Source organism: Xenia sp. Carnegie-2017, unplaced genomic scaffold (genome assembly GCF_021976095.1).
Source record: "Xenia sp. Carnegie-2017 unplaced genomic scaffold, XeniaSp_v1 HiC_scaffold_23, whole genome shotgun sequence".
Lineage (NCBI taxonomy): Eukaryota > Metazoa > Cnidaria > Anthozoa > Malacalcyonacea > Xeniidae > Xenia > Xenia sp. Carnegie-2017.
The window spans coordinates 7,748,475-7,773,222 of NW_025813486.1; the positions used below are offsets into that span (position 1 = coordinate 7,748,475).

At 37.0% G+C, this 24,748-nt stretch overlaps 3 protein-coding genes across 4 annotated transcripts in view; all 3 read right to left on the reverse strand.

Annotated features, from left to right (window-relative positions):
• Positions 1 to 974: 974 nt before the first annotated feature.
• Positions 975 to 17,342, reverse strand: LOC124447911 (thioredoxin domain-containing protein 11-like). Of its 2 annotated transcripts, none has more exons than XM_046998906.1 (14): positions 17,090 to 17,342; positions 16,049 to 16,259; positions 14,782 to 14,919; positions 11,677 to 11,760; positions 10,591 to 10,681; positions 9,200 to 9,306; positions 8,516 to 8,584; positions 7,861 to 7,989; positions 7,047 to 7,431; positions 6,044 to 6,462; positions 5,644 to 5,698; positions 5,195 to 5,343; positions 4,044 to 4,237; positions 975 to 2,350 (listed from the first exon to the last, which is right to left on the reverse strand). In XM_046998906.1, exons 1-14 carry the CDS (start codon positions 17,218 to 17,220, stop codon positions 2,041 to 2,043), a joined length of 2,472 nt encoding a protein of 823 aa, XP_046854862.1. In that variant the 5' UTR covers positions 17,221 to 17,342; the 3' UTR covers positions 975 to 2,040. The 2 variants fall into 2 exon arrangements, with proteins under 2 accessions (XP_046854862.1, XP_046854863.1); XM_046998907.1 differs by lacking the exon at positions 17,090 to 17,342 and adding an exon at positions 16,706 to 16,733.
• Positions 17,343 to 17,486: 144 nt separating this feature from the next.
• LOC124447913 (PHD finger-like domain-containing protein 5A) lies at positions 17,487 to 19,278 on the reverse strand. Its single transcript, XM_046998909.1, has 4 exons — positions 19,205 to 19,278; positions 19,099 to 19,122; positions 18,047 to 18,213; positions 17,487 to 17,954 (listed from the first exon to the last, which is right to left on the reverse strand). Exons 1-4 carry the CDS (start codon positions 19,254 to 19,256, stop codon positions 17,865 to 17,867), a joined length of 333 nt encoding a protein of 110 aa, XP_046854865.1. The 5' UTR covers positions 19,257 to 19,278; the 3' UTR covers positions 17,487 to 17,864.
• A 157-nt stretch (positions 19,279 to 19,435) lies between these two features.
• Positions 19,436 to 24,748, reverse strand: part of LOC124447912 (integrator complex subunit 1-like) — a 39,197-nt gene continuing 33,884 nt past the window's right edge. Inside the window, exons 45-52 of the mRNA XM_046998908.1 lie at positions 22,779 to 22,923; positions 22,358 to 22,411; positions 21,541 to 21,668; positions 21,205 to 21,440; positions 20,762 to 20,832; positions 20,312 to 20,403; positions 20,055 to 20,164; positions 19,436 to 19,633 (exon numbers count right to left, since the gene is read on the reverse strand). Of these exons, the coding sequence (XP_046854864.1) occupies positions 19,527 to 19,633; positions 20,055 to 20,164; positions 20,312 to 20,403; positions 20,762 to 20,832; positions 21,205 to 21,440; positions 21,541 to 21,668; positions 22,358 to 22,411; positions 22,779 to 22,923 (943 nt within the window). The 3' untranslated portion in view covers positions 19,436 to 19,526. The remainder of the gene's footprint in view (positions 19,634 to 20,054; positions 20,165 to 20,311; positions 20,404 to 20,761; positions 20,833 to 21,204; positions 21,441 to 21,540; positions 21,669 to 22,357; positions 22,412 to 22,778; positions 22,924 to 24,748) is intronic.

The following is a 24,748-nucleotide window of genomic DNA, read 5'->3' on the forward strand; positions in this document are numbered from 1 at the left end:
AATAACATTCGTACCATTAAGTTCTATAATAACTGAGGGGCTAAGTAGACTGAGGCGAGGTTGTCGAAAAAATCGCGGCCAATGCATCTATTTCGCAAAAATGACTGAAAAAAATATTCTCGTCCTTCCCCTGGTGTCTATAGTCAATTATATAGAGTTTTTTAAAAACAAACACGATGTTTTTTTGGCATTTCTCTTATGATGCCAATACTTCAATTGCTTAATTGTTGGATGTCGTAGTTTCCACAAAAAAGAGCATCTCGCTTCACACAGGTGAGATATTTGCTTGCTTTGTTTGTTCATCAAAGATTGAAAAGCAATTATAAACATGAAAAGCCATAAAATTCGTAAGATCGTATTTCTTAAGACTGACTTGAACGCCAAACATACTGATGTTTTCGTGGATTTTTTTTTATAAAACTCAGCATACTAACTCTTCTGTTATTTGTTAATGTATGAAATCGTAAATTTACCAATTTATTAGCAAAATAGTTTCCCTGAAGCCAAAAAGACCCTGCACATTTTACTCAGTGGGTAAATAGAAAAAAGAAACGATCACATAAACAGTACACATGATTTGGAGCGGAGCTTGTTATGTTCTATTTGCTAACACCATGCATGGAAGATTAGGTGGCAAAGATGACTGGAAGATGTTATTGACTAGGAAAAGTTACGAAAAAACGATAAGGCTGAAAAGACAAATGATTTTATTGTCTTACCTATCCATTTGATCATGGTCAAATTCTATGGATGGAGACAATGGATTAACTAAGGAGGCCTAGAATGCTTTAAAATTAAAGTTGAAGAACCAAAGAAAGACGGCAAGAAGGTTGTGTGTGTTCTGACATTTGATGAAATGTCAATTCACAAACATGTAAAATGTGATGGTCATAAAGTTTGTGTTTATGTGAACATTGGGTACTGAGATTGACGATGACTCACTGCAGATGTATAACTTCAAACTGTAAAATCCATTTAGTGTTATATAACTTAAAATTAAAAAATTCTTTTACCAAATAACTAGAATACATATTTTCTATGTACACCGAGCAACTCGGTCATTGTAAGAACTAAATATCTTTCTATGTACACCGGGTACTCCGTCTTTGTTGCATGTTTATACGTAATTGTAATAAAACTATTTTATTATCTATAATAACTGGAACAAATTTGAATAATTAGAGTAGAATTGAGCCAATAATAGATAAAACCGAGTAATCGGCTTCTCTATATACAATCGCTTGCCGGGCGATTGTCTTTCTATTGGCATGGTCAGCGGTTTCAGACAACAATAATAAAAAGTGGAAGCACCGTGTATATAATATTTGCGCTTTATGACGGTGTTGCTGGCTTTCGGAAATTTGTACAATTTCTGGCTTTTTATGTTTATTGCATAAAAACTTCACGAAGTTCTAAGAGGCGTTTGGGAATAGACCGACTTCAATATTTGCATAGTGATAGAAAGAGGGTTGAGTGTTCGGTTTGTAAAAGTAACGATAACCAAAACTTGCTGTTACGATGTGGAAAGCAAGTTGTTTACTGCAAAATTTATAGAATTTAAATAATTCATCATGACCCTCGCTCGAGTCCGTAAACCAATAAGACCTTACCAGTTAAACTATGTTGTTTTTAGTTGGCAGAAAGTTAAGAATTGTTATGAGGACTAAATCGTGCACGTGTTAAAAGAAGGTCACGTGAAGATTCGGCAATGTAATAATAATCGATGGTCGGTTTTGCTGATTATCCCGCCGACAGCGATTATAATCATCGATTTCCAATAAATTAAGAAACGTAACTACTCTATTACAAAAGCTCGCGTACTTTATAGGATACTACAGATATGCAAGGTTACTCGTGTTTGGAGGATTTATCGGAATCGTCGACTAGTTTGGAATTCGCTTCCTCTAAACTAAGTATGGTTGAATGTAGTTCCCAGTTCCTTTGTTTTAACTCTGCTAGGGTCATCTCGGCCATTCTACGATATTTACGAAGATGACGTTTCGCAGCTAAAACTTGTTGCAACAGTTTTCTATTTTCGGCCTATAGGTTCATTAGTTTGGCCTCTGAATCCGATAGCATTTTGTTTTTCTTGTTTAAAAGACGTTCGACATTCGATCCCCCCTTTTCCGCGATTTTTCTCGTGAGTATTTCACGTTTTAAGCGTCTTCTCAAGTTAAGATTTTCTATCTTAATAGAATTTAAATTTCTTTTCAAATAATTTAGGCTTACTTGAGCATTAAAACAATCGCTGTCCTTAGTCACGGGATTTGTTTTATGTGCTTCCACAAACCTCACAAATTTTTCGAAGGTTCGATCTCCCATCTGAGGAAATTTCACTGATTCTGTTTTCCTACAAAACACAGAAGTCCCGTGTTTAGTTTCAACAATGTAATATTTCCTCCATAACTTAACTGGTCATTCATGAACTGTTATTGGTTTGGCTTGAATAATCGTATCGAGATGTGGAATCAATTTAAAAAACAGGACTTGATATTTATCTCTTATTGACTGAGACCGAAGGAAACAGTGTGTTTTGTTTAGGTTAATGCAGACAATAAGTGTTTTGTTTTATACCAATTTTCAAACAGAAAACTGACAACAACTCCAATAAACGAATTACCCAAAAGAATATATAGATAAAATAGAAAAAAAAGTACTAATTATTTCACTCTTGAGCTACTCGCTAGGGAAACCGCTTAATTTCTTTACTCTCGCGTGACAGTAGGAAAAATGAACTTTTAAAATTGTTCGAGAACCTTTGAATAGAACAAACTATCTTATTTATAGGCAATTATTCCTAACACGGTTTTTAATATGCACATGAAAAACATGTGACTTGGACGAGATTTGAAGTAGTCCGCCGCTTTACCTGCTGAGCTACCAAGCCCACAGGTCAAATCTCTTTTAAACTGCGTATGGACAAGAGATTCTCGCCACTATAGCAGTTTAATGGATGGCACCGTGTTTCGACTTTATTCCAAAGCCATCTTCAGAGAATATATAATATATTAATCCTAACACGGTTTTAAATATCAACATGAAAAACATGCGACTTGGACGAGATTTGAACTCGCACCTTCGGGATACTAGTCCGTCGCTCTACCTATTGAGTTACGAAAGTTATTAGCTATTTATACTATAGTTTCTCATGCAATCACAGCTGAACATGCGCTCGTGACTTTTGAAAGACTGCAAATAGTGCTCGTCCTTCGGACTCACGCTATTTCGCTGCAGTCTTTAAAATACTCACTCGTGCATGTTTATTCGTAATTGCACTAGGAACTATACTATTACCTACGCTAAATTGGTGGAGTACTTCATGTAATTTTCCCAACTTTGCCGAGCAAAGTTTGGCTCCGGTAAAAAATCTCAGAAACCTCAACTTTTGTCGCAGTTAGCACATTTGCGAGAATAGTGAAAAAAAGAGTTCATTCTTTATTGAAAAAACAATCTTAATAACGATTGGGGATTATCAAGTTCATTTTTTATTAATCGAGAGTGTGTCAAGTGAGAGTGAAGAAATTGAAGAGTTTTTTTCGGATGTAGCTCCAGAGTGAGTTAATACGTTATCAAGAGGTTAACAATAAAAAAACTCTCGTTCGTCATCAAGTAAAAATGCGACCTCTGCCCGGCTTTGTTCAGAATCTGATCTCGATAAAAGTTGCTGGAATTTTTCCAAACTAATTTTTGTTCAATTTTATTTATATTATCTTTTGGGAAAGCAAATACTTCGTCTGTTTACGTTGTTGTCCGTTTCTTCTTTGAAAATTGGTACGTAACAAAAAACTTTCTCGCGAAACCCTCGACAGCCGTTGAGTTGAGACAACTTCGGTCTCGGGTAAACTAAACACACTTTTTCTCTCGGTCTCAGTGATTAAGTGATATTGTAAACAATAACTTTATCGTGTTTCAACGTTCGTATCGGCTGCAAACGCTGTATTCCCCACTGGTTTACGAAAAACCTCTACGAGTTACAAGAACATTTCCAACGAATTTCGCCAAAAAAATTATGTATATTTTCTGGATATACGAAGTCTTCTTACCTCCGAGCGGGAAAGAAAATAAACGATGGATATGAGTCGACGTTGTATTCCCACGGTAGATCATTTAAATCGCCATTTATCCTTGCGATTCTTATGTCAGGAGAATTTTTATAATGATCAGCAAGTTGTTTCATAACAGGCTTTACTGATTTACAAAATCCGCACCATGGCGTGTAGAACATTAGAAACACATTCTAAACAAAATAATAAATAAGTGCTTACATGGGAAGTTATATAGTTGAGGATGGGGGAGAGGGGGTAAGGACCAAAGGGAGAAGCAATGGTCTCTGCAACTAATACTGAAATGCCCCTGTACATACACTGTGAGCGCTACCCCACGGTGAGCACAGATCATTTCAGCAATCAGACGAGAAATCTCACTCATCTTTTCCCAGCTAACGATGAAAATTTTACTACTTAGAAACTTTCCCACTTTTAAACATTTATTAAGATAAAGTTACGAAAACTTATAGTCGTCCCTCCCCCTACTTTCGCCGATGAAAACTTAAAGTCGTCCTCCTCTTCTTTACACTAATAAAAAATATAAATCATTTCCCCTCTTTATGCTAATGGAACTGAAAAATGACCCAAATTATTTTTTAAATTTTATATTGGAAGGGTGGGGAAGGAGGTTGCACTCTCTGGTTCAGTCCAATAAATTAAACTTCCAAAGTCATGTTTTTCATAAGCGCCTTGACCTATGGATGTGAAATCTGGCATCCATTCCAATTATTTTAAATTACATAAATCATCATTGAAAATAATTTTCAGAAGTCGAAAGCCCCGTTTACACGGGCCCGGATTGACAGGCATCTCGGGTTAGTGTGCAAACCGGGGTTTTGTCATAGGCTTTATTTTTGAGCCATCCCGGACTGAGGATTGCTGATCCGGGTTGAAAAATAAGTTCTGCTCGGGTTCGTGTAAACATAACCACCTATCGCAGTCTGACCTGGGATAAATATCAACCCGGGCTCGTGTAAACGAGGCTTAAATCAACCGTGCTGAATTTTAAATAGAAATAACAAATTACACTTGTATACTGTGTATGAAAAAGTATCATAATTTTTCAAAATAACATTTCACAAAATTAGCACTACTACACGATATTAATGTTTGTCAAACCTATTAAAATAAGGCAATAGTTTTAAAACCTGGTTATTGTGTAGAACTAGATCATCGAAAGTTGTCGTTACAACTTCCCAGATGCAAGAGCTGCTTTGAGAGCAGGATTGTTTAGGAACGACAGCAGAACGCAGTCTTCGAGTAAGATTACCAAGTTTGAACAGCATCAGAAAATTTACTATGAAAAGGAACAACAGCTTCACATTAAATATTTACCTTCACATACAATAAAAAAGGCCACATGGCATGAATAATGTCAGATAGGATAATCAGGAAAGATAAAGTCAATAGAGAGAAAGATAAAGTCACGTGAGACAAAGATAAAATCACGTGAGAGAAAGATAAAGTCACAAGAGAAAAAATAAAGTCACGAGAGAGAAAGATAAAGTCACGAAAGAGTAAGATAAAGTTTGTATTTTTTTAATTTGTTTTTTACACAACAACAACAAATAGTGAGAGTCGATGAAGATAAACTTACCAATTGAGGCATTGCTCAAAGGCGTTCCTTCTTCGTGAACGTATTGAGCTTCGTTCTACATGAATTATAAACAGAAACTTGATCAATTCCCTGCAATCAAAACGATTCCCAGATACCTACAGGAGCAAGATTGCAAACAACAGGACTCCCTTGATAACTATAGTATTACTTGCAATCAGCAAGATCCCCTTGCTATCAAACGGATCAATTGTAAACAACAGAATTCCACTGCTACCTACATGATCCATTATAATCAACAACACCCCCCTGCCATCTTCAAGATCGCTAGCAATAAACAAGATCCCCTGCCAGATCAAAGTAGCCAGAAGGACTAAGATTCTGCTTATGGACGCCTTTCTGTGTATCCAACATTTGTAGATATAACTAAGAAATTACTTACAGCAAAGTCCAACAGGACTAAAGCAGTTCGAGGCGTTATATTTTGCTTTACACCAAGTGCGACAGCAAATTTCCAAAATTTTCGCGAGTCCATGTAATAGAACGTCACCGAATTATTGCTATAGCAATATGCTCCAGCGAATTCCCTCACTATACCCGGATGTTCACATGTACCATATTCCGGGGGGTAATAACTGCTATCATAATTGGGCAATGACACAGTGCGAATGCTTTGATTTTGGATGTTGCTCATGTCAGGAAGTGATATTTCAACATCAGAAATCTTTGGTGTAAACATAAAGTTTATGGAACTCTTTCTGAAATTAGTTGAAGACTTTCTTTCCTCCTTCATGGTGGCCGACCTGTCTTCTAGCGATTGTGCATACTCCTCTTTGTTTTCTTCAAAAGATGCATCTTTGTCTGTACAAGAAATACTAGGTATTAAGATACGCCAAGTAATAACAAAGCATGCTTTGGCAAAGAAACAGCAATGCCCCCAGCATTAATATGCAAAGATGGGAGGGGAGGGGAGGTCGCATTTCAGTTTAAAGAAAGTGCCGGTCAATGCACGCATGGTAAAATTCTTGGACCCTAAAATGTAATGTTTTACATATGTTATATTGTTTAAACGACAGTTATGCCCCTCTCCCTCCTTTTTGACTTTCCTCCCTTGACAATAAATCCTGGCTGCGTTACCGGGTTGGCTACGCCATTGGGTTGGCTACACCATTGGGTTGGCTACGCCATTGGGTTGGCTACACCATTGGGTTGGCTACACAATTGGGTTGGCTACACCATTGGGTTGGTTACACCACTGGGTTGGCTACGCCATTGGGTTGGTTACACCATTAGGTTGGCTACGCCATTGGGTTGGCTACGCCATTGGGTTGGCTACACCATTGGGTTGGTTACACCATTGGGTTGGCTACGCCATTGGGTTGGTTACACCATTAGGTTGGCTACGCCATTGGGATGGCTACACCAAAGTCTCACTACATACCTACCCGTTGTGATAATCTCAACGTTGAACCGTTTACCGACCCTACGCATTTCATCATCGAAACAACAAACACTGAAAGAATTCTTTAGTTGATAAGAATTTCTTCGTAAACTGCAACAACTATTGCGTGGCAACGAAATATCACGCGAAGCAAAAAGAGGGAACGAAGAATCGAGAAAAGAACACGCTCTGTGGCACTCTTTACACAAGACGCAGGCATTTCGTATTCCATGTCGATGACGTAGCGGAAGTGACTGACACGTAGTGAAAAAGTCACGGTAGCCACTGTCAACTGAAATTAGAGAATGGTAATGCTTTTTCTCGGAGGACGTCGTGCTAGGTTCAGGAGAACAGGAACAATTGTGATAACTCATGGCAACTTGACGATACTAAACAAAATAACTACAATGTGATCTTTGTACAAGATTGATTACACATAATATATTTTTATTACGAAAATACAAAGGCTACTTTTGATTCATCACTAACAACACTGGCATTTGTTATCTTTCTTCCTATATATTTTTGTTAATGTAAAAACTGTTCTCGTTCTCTGTTGTTCATTCATCACTACCTACACTGACAAAAGTTATCTTAATTCTGATATATTTTAGTTAGTGTAAAGACTGTTCTTGTTCTCTGTTGTTCATTCATCACTACTTACACTGATACACGTTATCTTATTTCTAATTTGTTTTAGTTAGTGTAAAGACTGTTCTTGTTCTCCGTTATTCATTCATCACTACCTACACTGACACATGTTATCTTATTTCTTACATATTTTAGGTAGTGTAAAAACTGTTCTGTTAAATAAATACCGTGTGGAGAAGTGTTGAGTTCATATTTTCGTCATTCAAAGGAAGAAATAAAATGAGCGAAGAATGACGCTTTAAAATTTTGCCAAATTGATCAGCTTCCATAATGTCTGGATCAAGTTTACTAACGACCTAGACGAAAATACGAAAAAATATCTTCATCAGAAGTGATCTGCTTTTGAAACTTGAGTCCTTACATACTCCATTCTAGTGTCCTCATTAGGAGTGATCTGATGTTGAAACTTGAGCCCTTACATACTCCATTCTTGTGTCCTCATTAGGAGTGATCTGATGTTGAAACTTGAGCCCTTACATACTCCAGTCTAGTGTCCTCATTAGTGTGATCTGATATTGAAACTTGAGTCCTTACATACTCCAGTCTAGTGTCTTCATCAGGAGTGATCTGATGTTAAAACTTGAGTCCTTATATACTTCAGTCTAGTGTCCTCATTAGGAGTGATCTGATGTTAAAACTTGAGTCCCTCCGTATAAGTTTGAGTCTATTGTCTTTAGGAAGGGCTATACGATGTTGAAATGTTAATCTTCCCTAGACAGTCTGATGCCTTTATTAGTTGCAGATATCAAATACTCCAGCAATGTATAAATGAATATAAAGATCAATTTGTTCCAACAAAAAGTACATAATAACAATAGTTACCGCAACTATATTTTGATTAGCCCACTGCAACAACGATGTCCAATTGTAGTTAAGTCCGTAAGGAAAAACCTAAAGATGCAAAATGATTAACCAGCATTCTGTTTTTCGGTTCGACAAGCGGAAATCGTTGCAATGTTTACGGATTTTATACAAATCACTTCAACTCAATCATTTTTAAAGTGTTTATGACACGAAACTTTACCACAAATTTTTTTTGATTGTATTGTAAAGAACACATAAAATGACTTCATAACTTCTTCAGTAGAAAGAACTTACTGTACTTTTTCAATAGATATTTAACCTATTTTCGTTATGCATATCGTTATGACGTCCCAGAGTAATGACATTCAAAGACAATAAATTTTTCACATCGTTTGAACGTTTGCGTGCGTAGATGAATTAATGTTTGCAAGTGTAGATGAATATTTGCAAAGATGCAAAAGTTAGATATTTTTATGCCAATTGTTGACAACAACTAGTTTTTACCAGTGCCAATTATGGCAATGTGATGGCATAATGCGATATCATTTGCATATTGAAAAAAGTTATACAACTCCAAGAAGAAATAAAATAGCATTTTCCCATCAAATTACCTTTACCATGCAATCAAAAAACACAATAGTAAAATGTAGTTCCATAAACACTTTAAAATGAAAAACTAAATTTCAAATTCTCATTACTAACTTTTCCTGCTTTCAAAGGATTTAGCAAAATGACTTCTCCGAACGCCTTGAGGTTAATCACGTCAGCAATAAATCGTGACGTCACTATAGCAAACTCCAAATAAGATCCTAAAAAATGAATTGAAAGGAAGTGCAACTTCAACCCACTGATCTGAAAATAGACGCACTCCACTATTTCTGTGAAGCCAGAGCGGCCATATTGGAAGATCCCTTTTGATACGAAAAAGTAATCATAATATAAATCGAAAAAATTTGCTATGTTTATAAATGGTTTTAAGTTCCAAAAATAACAGAAATACGTCGTTTTGAAAGCTGTCGTATATTAAAGTTGGGTTTCACTCTTCGAATGGGACCTAGTAATCGGGTGATAACAATGTAAGCACACGACTACATTGGCTTCAACTTCTGATTGGGCGTTGTATTGTAATGAGATATCTAGTTTATCATACATATCTATGCTTCAGCCGTTAAAACTACAACACGTGACAAACTATGTAATAGTTTGGACGTGCATGCATTCATATAATAAAGCCAGCAAGAATTTATTAGTATATTGAAACTTGCAAATATAATAAGTAAACGGACTCTTGAAAAACAGGTGCCTAAGAGCCCTGAAAAGTTATCGTTTTTAAATATTTTTAAATAAATTAAATAGTTGATTCCATATAAATGATTTGTTACCGTTCCATACGTTGTACATAATTTCACACAAAGATACAGAAAATAAGTTACTTTGTTCAATAGTATCGGAGTGTCCATTCTTAAAAATCACCTCACGTCTCACGTCTCACTGAACCCTGCTGGCCGTGCTAACGTTTGCAGGCGCAAAAGAATGGGTCTCGGGGTCATGTTTTGCATATTTGGTTTACCATCTACTACCTCGCTTCTTCTTGAACTCTGCTGGCCAACTTAATGTGTACAGCCATTGTTAAGGTCATGCTTTGCACGCCGTTAGTCGGCCATTTTAGGGAAGCCGAAAAATAGCAGCTTTTGCACCTATGGACAGCAGCGGACACTGAGGGGGTGGGGGTGGGGGAGGAGAGGGGCTAAAGCCTCTTACTAATTTTGAAATATAAAAAATCTTGCAGCAAATACGACAAACTTTACCCACATGCCGTAAATAATTGCTATTTGACACAGTTATGTACAGTACACATCCCAACATACTCAATCATAGCATTTTAACCATAGCCATTGAATCAAAAATAACAATTTATTTAAAGACTTGTATTTGCCGAGGAACGCTTACCCTGTTGTGACGACGTGCATGATTCTTGCGAGACTGTAAATCTCTTTCATCATTGAGTAAGATGAACACGGTTTTTTCAAGCATTTGACCAATCAACGGCCGTGTTTTTAAAAAGTTATTTTATAGTCACAGATACAACGTACCTTTGCTTAAAGAATGTAGAGCTGCTCCAAAGAATTCATCATAATTTTGGTCAAAATAATTGATGGAGTTCATGAAGAAAACAAGAAAGGGCTATAAGAGAAAAACTGAGATGTTTCACGTGATATCACATGATTATTGTGAACTTTTGTTGAGGTTTTGATGAAATGTTTCACGTGATATCACATGATTATTGTGAACTGTTGGTGAGGGTTTGATAAAATCATGTAGACAATGGAAATTATCATACGAGTATTAAAATTTATTCGCAACAAAACGGTGAAATAAAAATCATATGCCTAAAATTTCCGAGCATCTCATTGGATATATCATTTTCTTCACTAGCGAAAAACGTCGTATCTGCATTCTGATTGGATATATCATTTTTTTCACTAGTGACAAAATGCATACCAAGTTTTATCACGAACGGTAAACAGCATTAAAATTAAAGAAGACAAAAAAATTCTTTTTTGATTTCATTTGTCAATGGTTTGGCAATTTGCCTAGACACTATCCGTAAGGGAATTCAATATAAATGCAAGGAAAACGATACAAACAGCAGGACATGGGATTTCTTCAGTAATTTTCATCGTCGAAACATGACTTTCCATGTATGAACAATATTCCCATCAAGCAACTTAATAAATATCGAAGCATGTTTATATTTATTACGCTTCCCTTTGAAAGAAAAGAAACGTAAACAACAAACCTACGTAGTTCCTTCGTAAGAAAGGAATCGCCTTTCATAATGTTAAGACAGAAGCGGCGGAAAAACTAATTATTCCCAATGAACAATTTATTTGTGTTATTGTATTTTTTTATGCAAATTAGGTGATTGTTTTTGAAGCGTTTAAAATTGTGTCTCTTCGGCGAAAATTTCACTATGATCTAAATTTCAATACTCGTATGATAAAAAGATTACTTCATAGTTGGTATGAAGTAATCTTTTTATCACTTGTTGAGATGGATTGAAAACAAACTCGTTCGCCGCCCTCTCTCGTTTGTTTTCAATCCTTCTCAACTCGTGCATAAAAATCGTACTAATGCAGTGATCTATTATTATGTTCCCCTTTTCAGTTAGCACATACCACTGCCCTGTTTGTAAATTCCACCAAGATATCATGAGAGGAGATAAATGTTATAGGTCTTAATGCTTTTGATACAAAGTTAACCTAGACAAAGAAATATGTACAGAAAAGTATTACATGAGAGCCACATAAGATGGAAAACAAGACATTTTTCTAAATTGGAATGAGTCCAACCACACAACCCCATCTCCAATGATACATACAACCCCATCTCCAATGATACATACAACCCCATCTCCATTGATACACCAAACCCCATCTCCATTGATACACCCAACCCCATCTCCATTGATACACCAAACCCCACCTCCATTGACACACTCAACCCCACCTCCATTGATACACTCAACCCCAACTCCATTGATACACCAACCCCAGCTCCATTGATACACTCAACCCCATCTCCATTGATACACCAAACCCCACCTCCATTGATACACTCAACCCCATCTCCATTGATACACCAAACCACACCTCCATTGATACACTCAACCCCATCTCCATTGATACACCAAACCCCACCTCCATTGATACACTCAACCCCACATCCATTGATACACCAAACCCCATCTCCATTGATACACTCAACCCCACCTCCATTGATACACTCAACCCCATCTCCATTGATACACTCAACCCCACCTCCATTGATACACTCAACCCCATCTCCATTGATACACTCAACCTCACCTCCATTGATACACTCAACCCCACCTCCATTGATACACCAAACCCCAGCTCCATTGATACACTCCAACCCCATCTCCATTGATACACCAAACCCCACCTCCATTGATACACTCAACCCCATCTCCATTGATACACCAAACCACACCTCCATTGATACACTCAACCCCATCTCCATTGATACACCAAACCCCACCTCCATTGATACACTCAACCCCACATCCATTGATACACCAAACCCCATCTCCATTGATACACTCAACCCCACCTCCATTGATACACTCAACCCCACCTCCATTGATACACCAAACCCCATCTCCATTGATACACTCAACCTCACCTCCATTGATACACCAAACCCCACCTCCATTGATACACTCAACCCCATCTCCATTGATACACCAAACCCCACCTCCATTGATACATCCAACCCCATCCATTGATACACCCAAACCACACCTCCATTGATACACTCAACCCCACCTCCATTGATACACTCAACCCCACATCCATTGATACACCAAACCCCATCTCCATTGATACACTCAACCCCACCTCCATTGATACACTCCAACCCCACCTCCATTGATACACTCCAACCCCATCTCCATTGATACACCAACCCCACCTCCATTGATACACTCAACCCCACATCCATTGATACACTCAACCCCATCTCCATTGATACACTCAACCTCACCTCCATTGATACACACCAACCCCACCTCCATTGATACACCTCAACCCCACCTCCATTGATACACTCCAACCCCATCTCCATTGATACACCAACCCCACCTCCAGATACACTCAACCCCACATCCATTGATACACCAAACCACATCTCCATTGATACACTCAACCCCACCTCCATTGATACACTCAACCCCACTCCATTGATACACCAAACCCCATCTCCATTGATACACTCCAACCCCACCTCCATTGATACACTCCAACCCCATCTCCATTGATACACCAAACCCCATCTCCATTGATACACTCAACCCCACCTCCATTGATACACCAAACCCCACATCCATTGATACACTAACCCCACCTCCATTGATACACTCCAACTCCATCTCCATTGATACACCAAACCTCACCTCCATTGATACACTCAACCCCACCTCCATTGATACACCTCAACCCCATCCCATTCATACACCAAACCCCACCTCCATTGATACACTCAACCCCACATCCATTGATACACTCAACCCCACCTCCATTGATACACTCAACCCCATCTCCATTGATACACCAAACCTCATCTCCATTGATACACTCAACTCCACCTCCATTGATACACTCAGCCTAATTTCTATAGGTACATCCAATTCCTCTCCAATGACACACCCTTCCCAATGTCTAAATGATACACCCTTCCCAATGTCTAAATGATACACCCTTCCCAATGTCTAAATGATACACTTTCCCAATGTCTAAATGATACACCCTTCCCAATGTCTAAATGATACACCCTTCCCAATGTCTAAATGACACACCCAACCCAATGTCTAAATGATACACCCTTCCCAATGTCTAAATGATACACCCTTCCCAATGTCTAAATGATACACCCTTCCCAATGTCTAAATGATACACCCTTCCCAATGTCTAAATGATACACCTTCCCAATGTCTAAATGACACACCCAACCCAATGTCTAAATGATACACCCTTCCCAATGTCTAAATGATACACCCTTCCCAATGTCTAAATGACACACCCAACCCAATGTCTAAATGATACACCCTTCCCAATGTCTAAATGATACACCCTTCCCAATGTCTAAATGATACACCCTTCCCAATGTCTAAATGATACACCCTTCCCAACGCCTAAATGATACACCCTTCCCAATGTCTAAATGATACACCCTTCCCAATGTCTAAATGATACACCCTTCCCAATGTCTAAATGATACACCCTTCCCAATGTCTAAATGATACACCTTCCCAATGTCTAAATGATACACCCTTCCCAATGTCTAAATGATACACCCTACCCAATGCCTAAATGACACACCCTACCCAATGTCTAAATGATACAACCAACCCAATGTCTAAATGATACACCCTTCCCAATGTCTAAATGACACACCCAACCCAATGTCTAAATGATACACCCTTCCAATGTCTAAATGATACACCCTTCCCAATGTCTAAATGACACACCCAACCCAATGTCTAAATGATACACCCTTCCCAATGTCTAAATGATACACCCTACCCAATGTCTAAATGACACACCCTACCCAATGTCTAAATGATACAACCAACCCAATGTCTAAATGATACACCCAACCCAATGAAGATCAATAATTGAGGGGGAGGGGTGCATATTCATGTATGTTACAGGGTTCGAGTTAGGAGGAAAAAAAATCAAAATAAAAATTATTAATTCACATACCAGTTCTTTATATTTTTGTTTTCCTTTAAATTGCAAGGGTTCATAATTGGTATGAAACAAAATCAACAGTGGATAAGATTGAGGGAAATCACTTTTTCTGCAGGGACCTGCCCAACAATTAATGGCAAAAAAGGAGACCTGAAAAAAAATTAAATCATGATAGAGACACTAAAATGGATTATACATTTATAAGAACTCAAGATTCAACATCAGATCACTCTTGATGAAGACACAGGACTGGAGAATATAAGGACCCAAGTTTCAAGGTCAGATCACTTCTGATGAAGACATTATACTGGAGTATATAAGAACTCAAGTATTATCATCACATGTCTCCTGATGAAGACACTAGACTGGAGGACATAAAGACTCAAGTTTCAACATCAGATCACTCCTGATGTAGACAATAGACTGGAGTATATAAGAACTCAAGTTTCAACATCAGATCACTCCTGATGTAGACATTAGACTGGAGTATATAAGAACTCAAGTTTCAACATCAGATCACTCCTGATTAAGGCACTAGACTGGAGTATATAAGAACTCAAGTTTCAACATCAGATCACTCCTGATGAAGACACTAGACTGGAGTACATAAAGACTCAAGTTTCAACATCAGATCATTCCTGATGAAGACAATACACTGGAGTATATAAGGATTTAACTATCAACGTAAAGAATGTGTGTCAACCAAGATGCATTGCATGCTTTTGTTTATATCTGTTTACATTGTTACTTTTTGAACGTGAAGCACACTGAATTAAATTTTGCTTCCAATTTATCTGAAAAGTTAGTAAAAAAACATTGATAAAAAATCTATTTTACATTAATTAACATCATTTGTCTAAGTTGTGTGGACTAAACTCAGTCACTACAATATAACAAAATCTGCCATTTTCTAGACCTACAAAATGGCCATCATATTTGTCATTTACATGCTTGACACACATTCTTCAAGATCACTTTTGATTAAGACACTAGATTGAAGAAAATAAGGATTTTAGGTGAATCTCCTTTTAACTTTTCGTCGAGCGTGTGATAATTTTGTGGATGATTTTTAATTTGTACTGCGCTTGTGCCTCAGCAAATTTTAAAGACAATTGTCATAAAAATCATCCAGTGGAGATCTGCCTCTAACTTTCAACATAAGATCACTACTGATGAAGACACTACACTGAACTAACATACAAGTATCATTATTGCATGATTGAGTATATATTGGAGTACGTAAGGATACAATCATTAGATATAATCAACCGTTGCATACCTGTCCTTTGAAAATTTTTGATGTACGATGAAATTCATATACCGCTTTCTTAGATTGAGCACACCAATGTGCATAGTACATAACAAATGAAACACTTGATTTTTTGATGTGAAATTGTAATACATCCACTGAGCCATTGTGAATGTCCACAACTGGACTGCCAGCATGAAACAAAGGATAGATGGGCCTTGGATGATAAAGACAGTTACCTCTATAGCAATAAAAAGTGAACATCAATTGCCTTGAATAACAAGTATAATATTGTTAGTTGAATAAAACTGGTAGAGTTCGAAACTAATATAAATGGCAATATGCATTTTGCAAACAACCAATCAGATACGTATCAGCAGCTGCAAAAACACATGTCACATAAATGAACCTACAACCAAAAATAATCTCCCAAACTACTACTTCCATACATTCCCAGTCTCCTAGGTTACCAGACTGTGAAGTACGGCACATTTTACAAAGAAATCAGGGGCATAAATTAATAACAAAAAAATGTTGTGCAAAGAGTAGAACAGCACTTTAAAAGGTGGACTATATGGTGGTTTTAACTGAAAACCTTTTGGGTGTGAGGGATTGTGTGTCAGACTTCAAGAGGCTCAATGGTCAAATTATATCACTACTTTTCATCCTAGAACAGTTACACTTTACTTGAGTTAGATCTCAGGGACAGCAATGCCCTACTTTGCATTCTGGCTAAGCCAAAGGCCTTCTTTCACACATGAACTAATTGTCTATCACCATTCCAATTTTCATTAATTTGCAGGAAAACTTGTGTTGTTAAACTTCAAACATAAATTAAGGAAAAAACCACAGAGAAAAACACACCCACAGCAATGCCCCATAAAAATATCAATTATCCAATCAAATGGTTACAAATGTATTGACACCGTTTTCATCATGCGCTAGATCATACTTTGCATTTAATGCTAAAAAATAATTCGGATACTTAACAAATTTGAAATGCAACAACAATGAAATCTTTATAGCAATATAAAACAGTGAATTAATTCATTTAATGTACAAGAACGTTACCTTTTAAAAAGCCATGTGAATAACCAGACGAAACTTAAAACAGCTATGAAAATAGAGATTTTTGGGTGTTTCATTAGAAAAGATAATAGCCCGCGTAAAAGCTTTGAAATTCTCTTCTTCTTTGCAGACATTCATTTGAACGAGAAAGTTATGAATCTCAATAAAATCCACATAATGTCAAGATTTTAAACGATCGCCAGACTGTTTACGATGAGCAGAGCTCGAACGCGCTTGCATTACCGTTTAACGTTTTTTTCTTCTGATGTCAAAGAATGCGCCGCTTTTTCCTACAAAATACCGAGAATATCACGCGCGATTAACACGAAGCACGCGTTTGTTTGAATTAGTAACAATATCCCATTTTCCCGTGTACAACGAATTCGTTGTCCTAAAGAACTAGACTAGGTAAGGCATATGTATTGGTTAAAGATCGCATAAATGATCAATTTCGTGCATTGTACAGCATATAACTATTACCTTACTTTACTCATTAAAATTAAAAAGGGGTTGGTTTTTAATAAGAATATCTTACCCCCCTGGATGTGGTATGGCAGGTAGAACGATGGAGCGAATTTTTTCTATCATTGCTTTAAGGAAACTTATGAATTACCTACAAGTTTTTTTTTGCTAAAATATATTCAAAATGTCTGGAAAAATGCAGGTTTAAGCAGTTCATTTACATTCAGCTGGCGGCATTTCTGGTTCATGCATTTTGAGCAAAGGTATGGTTTAAATGAGGAAGCCATTGTGTATGGAGCTGGGTTTTTTTTCAACGTTATCTTTTTCTAAATCCGTACTTCTTTCGCTCGTAGAAAAGATCAGTCTTAGAGCTGCCAAGATTGACAATCTTTGGACAACCATCTCTCTAAAAACAGATTATAAAATGATAGAGCACTTATATTAATTATAAAGTACATGTGAAAGTCGATTAACATGCATTCATAAGGTATTACTAACATCTTTCTCTTGTACAGTGCACTCCTTGCAATAGTATGCATCAGATACACCTGGACCCCCACATATCACACAACGACCCTGATAAGATCCATAATTGCATTCATCACATATCCTGACAAGTGTACAAGGTCGTACGTAAGAGTCACACACAACACACTTTCCATCACCTAAATCAATTGAGAGCAAAATAACAATAACACAAAATCGTATGATGCTAGATATAAACTTGTAGTACATATGACATATGCACTGAGAGTCCATTATTTGGATAATTACTCATAACTGTTTTATTTAGAGTAAACATTTTCCGGCATGCATATCAAATCTTCAGTACAGGTAATGAGATCTATTACGTCCATTTACAGATAAATTTACATTACATATGTTTCAGGTATTAGATTACTGAACAATATTAGGGATATTTACAAGTTGATGAGGCAACTTGCCATCTCTATACATGCATCACGGAACACAAAATCTCAGACAAAAATTCACACATTTACAAACAACTACACACTTCACCACAATGTAAAACTCACTACAACTATTCATGTTTTTGCATCCTAGACACTGCTACTCCTTCTCTTTTACTCTAAAAATTACAGAAGCTCTCTATACATTAACTCAAACTTGACCTTAGCAAACATATTTTATTCAGCTTGTAAATATCTCTAAAATGTTTCAGTAATCTAATACCTGTGATAAATGTAATATAAATATATCTGTAAATAGAATCTCTATCTCATTTCTTCTCCTTTCCTTCTTATACTGAAAATGGCATAAGCATGCCGAAACATGTTTACGCTAAAATAATAGTTATTTAAATGCTGAAAAATAGATATAACTGTTTTTGTGTAAAGAGTAAAGACAATGTTGATAGAATGTTTTCTTTAGATTGAATTGAAATGAATTCAGTTTATTGTCAACATTGATGGTAAATTGAAACACGTCAAATCTCACTCGAAAAAATTGTGCAAAAATACAATTTTCCAATAGGTAAACCAAAGTTACCAAACTGAGTAAAGTATTAATAGCATATACATTTTACTTACATTTCTCACACAGACGTCCGATAGCTGAAGGAATAAAAAGTAAAATACATCAATCAATTTTGTATCATTTTACAAGGAGAGATGAGAAATACAATCACGAACTTACCAACGCCAGGTTGTTTTCTACACATAATCAAATCGGGATGATGCTTCGCCATATTGGATAATTGTCGACCACGTGTGTACAGGACCCGGGGGGAAAGAAGATATCGAGTAATGAGCCCTAGATATTCCAGGTTTTTTCCCCGGTATTTGCCTTGCATCGTTGCTACTTTTTGTAGATATTGTTTGTTTTTGGTTTTTAGAAAAAGAAGCCACAAAGGAAAATAACTGCAAATAGGTTTGGTTGTTTATTTTATCTTTAGGCAAAAAGATGCACATCATGGTTTTGCTTTGTTTTTCTTTATTTATTCTACATAAACAGCAAATTAATCAAAATTGAACATTTGAAATGTTTTCGTGACACTCAATCCAACTTTGGCAAGTTTCTTTGTTGAAAACATAAACACTTTCTCGAAAATCTCTTCACAGTATTCTATAATAAGAGCAAAGAATGAAAATTTATTGTTTGACGGCTCAACAAGAACCATCAGCACTTGTAAAGACTGTTCTTGTTTTCTGTTGTTCATTCATCATTACCTACACTGACACACGTTATCTTATTTCTTATATATTTTACATAGTGTAAAGATTGTTCTTGTTCTCTGTAGTTCATTCATCACAACCTACACTGACACACGTTATCTTATTTCTTACATATTTTAATTAGTGTAAAGACTGTTCTTGTTCTCTGTTGTTCTTTCATCACTACCTTAACTAACACACGTTATCCTATTTCTAATGTATTTTAGTTAGTGTAAAGACTGTTCTCGTTCTCTTTTGTTCATTCATACATAAGCTGACACACGATTGCCACGATTGACGTACGCCGATATGAAGATTAATTACCAACAAACCTGCGGCTAAAATGCAAATCTCGGGTAAAACTTTTGCTGCACTAGTTACAATTCCAGGATCTGAAGAACACAAGCACTCCACTAACCCATCTTTGATTAACTTTGAGTCCCTATACAATAAAAGATAAACCGTTTATTAAAACAAATCATACGACAAATTATTGAACAAAGTCAACTGTTATAAACATGGGTTGAACGGATTACAACAATTTACGATTATAATACTCTTAAAATAGTTCATTTTCAGAAAAAGAAACCTTGGATTGTGTTTAAGATGTCTTGCAATCAGACAATGTGCTTTATCTCGGCAAGTTTCGTTTAAATCTTTGGTAATGCGTACCAGATCTGTCTACAAAAGAAGATCAAGTCGATTTTAATGGAAACAAGCATACAACCTAGTTAAAGAAGATATTTTAAAATCATGATTAAAATCACGACAAAGCCAAAGTTTCCTCACCCCATATAATTGAAAGTTTTCTAATCTAACAAAATCAAAGTCCTCACCCCCTTTTCTATTATAAGAAAGTTAAGATCGCCCCACTACAGCATAAAAATCCAAAGTTGCCTCAACCTAGTTTAGTTAAGTCAAAATCACCCCACTCTGTGTAACAAAGCCAAGGTCACCATATCACAATATTACCATGCCAAAATTGCTCCTTCATATAATAGAAGTGAACTCGCCCTATATTTCGTACAGCTCTGCTTACCAAGAAATATTGCAATATATCTACTCTTCTTTTTGATGTCTCGTCCAAATCATTGAGAACTTTTAGCACTTCTGAAGAACGTAGAAAAAATGTCAACAAGAATGAGGGTAAAAGGTGAAAAACGGGCATTTAAGATGGACGACAAAATATAATGATAATAAAGCATCATGGATTCTGTGATTCAAATTACCTCATTTACCCCCTTTATTCCGTACAGATTACCCAGTTTATCCCTTTCCTCCGTACAGATCACCTATTTACCTCTGTCCTCCCCTACCGATAACCTTACTTCCTGTCGCCCCTCAACAAAGATCACCTCATTTACCCCCTCACCCTGTACAGATCTCCCCATCATTATATCCTCAAAGATCACCCCCCCCCCTAAGTAGAGATCCATAGTAGTAATGCACAATAGGTGATGATTTAGAAAAATTTCTTCATACCGCTGATGGGTTGATTCGATGTAATCTTTTGAAGAAACGGTTCGATCTGACTTGGCGACCACGGCGTACTACAGGGCGGCATCATTAATGAGGGACTGGGAGCGACATCTAGTAAAGATGATCCCGCATTGCTGGTTTCTGTACTAGAGTCGAGATTGCTTAGATTCCTCGGTACGGATAATACGGCTAATATCGAGTTTAGACATGGAAGATCTGGATAATCTAGCGACAAATCCCTAAGCAAACACAGAATCTTGAGTTAAATCCTAACTTGGCAGAGGCTACAGATAAACCAAAGCAAAGTAGCAATAACGTTTGTATCACTAGGATTCTTACATTAGAGCGTCCATTTTAGTATGAAGGTATTTCAAAGACCCAGATGGATTGTGGGTGAGATACTGTTGTAAGAATTCAACGAGTTTCGTGACAAAACTCGCGCGTTCTTTCTGTTTTAAGCATTGGGACTGGAAGCAAAAAGAGCAAGATTAAATTAAACTGCCAAAGCAAAATAATCTTTTAAGTTTATGTATAGCTGTTATTTAACAAACAGAAATATTTAACCGTTGTCTATACAGTTATAGATACACGGGTATGACGTCAATTGTGATAAAAACTTAAAAAGTGGCCACGAGCCGCAGGGGTGAGTTAGTTTTTATCACAATGACGTCATTCCCATTTATCTATAACTATAGACAACGGTCAAATGTTATCTATTTGTTTTATATAATAAAATCGAAAAAAATTCCCAAACTAAACCGTGAAACAGTTTGTTTTCTTTGTCCCCCAACACGTGGAACATTGAAAAGTCTTGATTTTGCAAATATCATGCTTACGTGATCTATAAGACTGAAGAAATGCTATTGGCTAGCTTAATCACGTGATAAAATGTAATTGGCTGACAAAATAAACAAGCAATAGCTGATCAAGTTTTTTTGAAATTTTGTTATCGAAGACGAAGTACAAATTAATGTTTGAAAACCGTGTTTTTTCTTTTCTTTTTGCTCAAATACGTCCACTGCTTCAACTAGGCATTCTTAATTTCACTATTTGTGTAAACATAACAACCTATCGCAGTCTGGCCCGGGTTAAATATCAACCTGGGCTCGTGTAAACGGGGCCTTACGCTACATGCTGAATGAAATAACTTTTCTACCAGAACCAAGTCCAAGAATGAATCCAACGCGTCGTTAAGACCGTCTTCAATGAACTGAAAAGAATAAAAATACGATTGTGTATACCTGTAGGATTAGTGTTGGTGTTAGGTTAGGATTAGGGATAAAAGTACGATTGTATAAACCAGTAGGGTTGGTCTTAGAATTTCAAGTCATTTAGGGGTTAATTTATTGAAGTTTCCAAAAGTTTCAAATATATAGTTAAAAAATTGTTTATTATATATAAAATAGGGATATAAATACTTGCAAAAAGTTAGACAAAAACTTATAAAAATATGCAACTCTGACTTTTAAAAGGCATTGTAACTTGTTTTAAACAACACGGTGACCAAGAAGCCTGAAACAAGTTTATTGACATCATGAAAAAAAAACTTTAGAATTTTTAGTCGACAGCAAAATCACCTTGACTGTATCAAATATGTGAGGACGTAGACTCTCCAACAGGCCCAAAATATGTGTGAAAAACAGAAAATGATTTTGACCATAAAATTGTTTTGACGTCAAATGGGTTCGTCCACGTACTAATGATGATATCACAGGTAGATATCTGCAAGAAAAACCAAGTATGAGAAAGCTTAATTATCTTGATGACCTTTAAAGGCCAAGACACACTATCGGCTATCGCGAGGTCGTTACCACTCAGAGACATGTTTTCCAGGTTACCAAGCCTTGCCGCTGTGTCGTTTCAACACCGCCAGCAAAATCGCGGGAGCACATGGAATCGCTGTGGCGCTGAGACAAATTCAAAATGGCGTCTTTCGAAGAAGCTCTAATAAATAGTGTTTGATCTCATCTTCCTCTAATTCGTTTAAAATTATAGCTAATAAAGTTGCGCGCAATGCTTCGTTATAGTCGCCATGTTTGAGTAAAGCCGCAAAAACCACACTTCCGGCCATAAAAGCCATCAAAATTTGATCGCTTCGCTCGTATCGCCAGCGATAGTGTGTCTTTACATCATTTTTACAACACCATGTCGTTATGTCGCTGAGTGGTAACAACCTAGCGACAGCGATAGTGTATCTTTACATTATTTTTACAACACCATGTCGTTATGTCGCTGAGTGGTAACAACCTAGCGACAGCGACAGTATGTCTTTACATTATTTTTACAACACCATGTCGTTATGTCGCTGAGTGGTAACAACCTAGCGACAGCGACAGTGTATCTTTACATCATTTTTACAACACCATGTCGTTATGTCGCTGAGTGGTAACAACCTAGCGACAGCGACAGTGTGTCTTTACATTATTTTTACAACACCATGTCGTTATGTCGCTGAGTGGTAACAACCTAGCGACAGCGATAGTGTATCTTTACATTATTTTTACAACACCATGTCGTTATGTCGCTGAGTGGTAACGACCTAGCGACAGCGACAGTGTATCTTTACATCATTTTTACAACACCATGTCGTTATGTCGCTGAGTGATAACAACCTAGCGACAGCGACAGTGTGTCTTTACATTATTTTTACAACACCATGTCGTTATGTCGCTGAGTGGTAACAACCTAGCGACAGCGATAGTGTATCTTTACATTATTTTACAACACCATGTCGTTATGTCGCTGAGTGGTAACGACCTAGCGACAGCGATAGTGTATCTTTACATTATTTTACAACACCATGTCGTTATGTCGCTGAGTGGTAACGACCTAGCGACAGCGATAGTGTACCTTTACATCATTTTTACAACACCATGTCGTTATGTCGCTGAGTGGTAACGACTTAGCGACAGCGACAGTGTGTCTTTACATTATTTTTACAACACCATGTCGTTATGTCGCTGAGTGGTAACGACCTAGCGACAGCGATAGTGTATCTTTACATTATTTTTACAACACCATGTCGTTATGTCGCTGAGTGGTAACGACCTAGCGACAGCGATAGTGTATCTTTACATTATTTTACAACACCATGTCGTTATGTCGCTGAGTGGTAACGACCTAGCGACAGCGATAGTGTATCTTTACATTATTTTACAACACCATGTCGTTATGTCGCTGAGTGGTAACGACCTAGCGACAGCGATAGTGTACCTTTACATCATTTTTACAACACCATGTCGTTATGTCGCTGAGTGGTAACGACTTAGCGACAGCGACAGTGTGTCTTTACATTATTTTTACAACACCATGTCGTTATGTCGCTGAGTGGTAACGACCTAGCGACAGCGATAGTGTATCTTTACATTATTTTACAACACCATGTCGTTATGTCGCTGAGTGGTAACGACCTAGCGACAGCGATAGTGTATCTTTACATTATTTTTACAACACCATGTCGTTATGTCGCTGAGTGGTAACGACCTAGCGACAGCGATAGTGTATCTTTACATCATTTTTACAACACCATGTCGTTATGTCGCTGAGT

Excerpts from the sequence above, each read along its gene's own strand:
- LOC124447911 (XM_046998906.1), bottom strand. The coding sequence starts at position 17,220 with ATGTCTGCAAAGAAGAAGAGAATTTCAAAGCTTTTACGCGGGCTATTA. Across the intron at positions 11,761-14,781 it reads AACAAAAATATAAAGAACTG|GTTAACTTTGTATCAAAAGC; the intron begins GTATGTGAATTA and ends TTCTTTGTCTAG. Across the intron at positions 6,463-7,046 it reads CGTTGAGATTATCACAACGG|ACAAAGATGCATCTTTTGAA; the intron begins GTAGGTATGTAG and ends TTTCTTGTACAG.
- LOC124447913 (XM_046998909.1), bottom strand. The coding sequence starts at position 19,256 with ATGGCGAAGCATCATCCCGATTTGATTATGTGTAGAAAACAACCTGGC. Across the intron at positions 19,123-19,204 it reads TAGAAAACAACCTGGCGTTG|CTATCGGACGTCTGTGTGAG; the intron begins GTAAGTTCGTGA and ends TTATTCCTTCAG. Across the intron at positions 18,214-19,098 it reads CGGACGTCTGTGTGAGAAAT|GTGATGGAAAGTGTGTTGTG; the intron begins GTAAGTAAAATG and ends CAATTGATTTAG.